The 973-nt window shown below is 47.6% G+C and overlaps 1 protein-coding gene across 1 annotated transcript; it reads left to right on the top strand.

Annotated features, from left to right (window-relative positions):
• The first annotated feature begins 293 nt into the window (after positions 1–293).
• On the top strand, positions 294–617 carry LOC140202347 (large ribosomal subunit protein eL43-like). Its single transcript, XM_072267259.1, has one exon. The coding sequence runs from the start codon at positions 310–312 to the stop codon at positions 586–588; it is 279 nt and encodes a 92-aa protein (XP_072123360.1). The 5' UTR covers positions 294–309; the 3' UTR covers positions 589–617.
• Positions 618–973: the final 356 nt, after the last annotated feature.

Below are 973 nucleotides of genomic sequence, written 5' to 3'. Positions count from 1 at the left end.
GCAAAATGCTATTACAACACTAGCGATCTCTGTTCGCGGTTCGATTCCCGCCGCTGCCTGTAAGAAGTTTACATGTTCTCCCCATGACCGTGTGGGTTTCCTCTGGGTGCTCTTGTTTCTTCCCACAGGCCAGAGGTGTACGGAGAGGGTTAGTGAGTTGTGGGCACGCTACTTTGGCACCAGAAGTGTGACAACACTTGTGGGCTACCCAGCACAATCCTCACTGATTTGTTATTTTTCAGAATCGGGTTTCATATCACTGGTGAATGTCGTGAAATTTGTTGTTACGCCTCTGCTGGATCTGGGACGATGGCGAATCGCACAAAGAAGGTTGGGATCGTGGGCAAGTATGGCACCCAGTACGGAGCATCTCTCCGCAAAATGGTGAAAAAGATCGAGATCAGCCAACACGCCAAGTACACCTGCTCCTTCTGTGGGAAGACCAAGATGAAGAGGAGGGCTGTTGGAATCTGGCACTGTGGGTCCTGCATGAAGGCAGTAGCTGGAGGAGCCTGGGCCTACGACACGACCTCAGCTGTCACTGTGAAGTCTGCCATTCGTCGCCTCCGGGAGCTGAAGGACCAGTAAATGTCAGCCGTTGGGAGTGTCTAATTTTCAGCTGTTTGTATGCCAGCAATCTAGCTAATAAAAGGTTAAATACATCAAAAAAAAATTGTCGCTACGTGGCAGCAGTACAATGCAATTAAAAACTGTAAATTACAGTAAAATCTGTTTATAGAAAGCAGTGCAGAAAGAGAACAAAAAAGTAGTGAGGTAGTGATCCTGGGTTCAATGTCCATTCAGAAATCTGATGGCTGTTGGGAAGAAACTGTTATTGAATCATTGAGTGCATTGCCTTGAGGCTCCTGTACCTCCTTCCTGGTGGTAGCAATGTGAAGAGGGCACGTCCTGGGTGATAAAGGTTCTTAATGATGGATGCCGTCTTTCTGAGGCACCATTTCTTGAAGATGTC

Source organism: Mobula birostris, chromosome 8, assembly GCF_030028105.1.
Source record: "Mobula birostris isolate sMobBir1 chromosome 8, sMobBir1.hap1, whole genome shotgun sequence".
NCBI lineage: Eukaryota > Metazoa > Chordata > Chondrichthyes > Myliobatiformes > Myliobatidae > Mobula > Mobula birostris.
This window is presented reverse-complemented; position numbering and strand designations above follow the sequence as displayed.

Coding starts and splice junctions, on each gene's coding strand:
- LOC140202347 (XM_072267259.1), top strand. CDS start 310: ATGGCGAATCGCACAAAGAAGGTTGGGATCGTGGGCAAGTATGGCACC.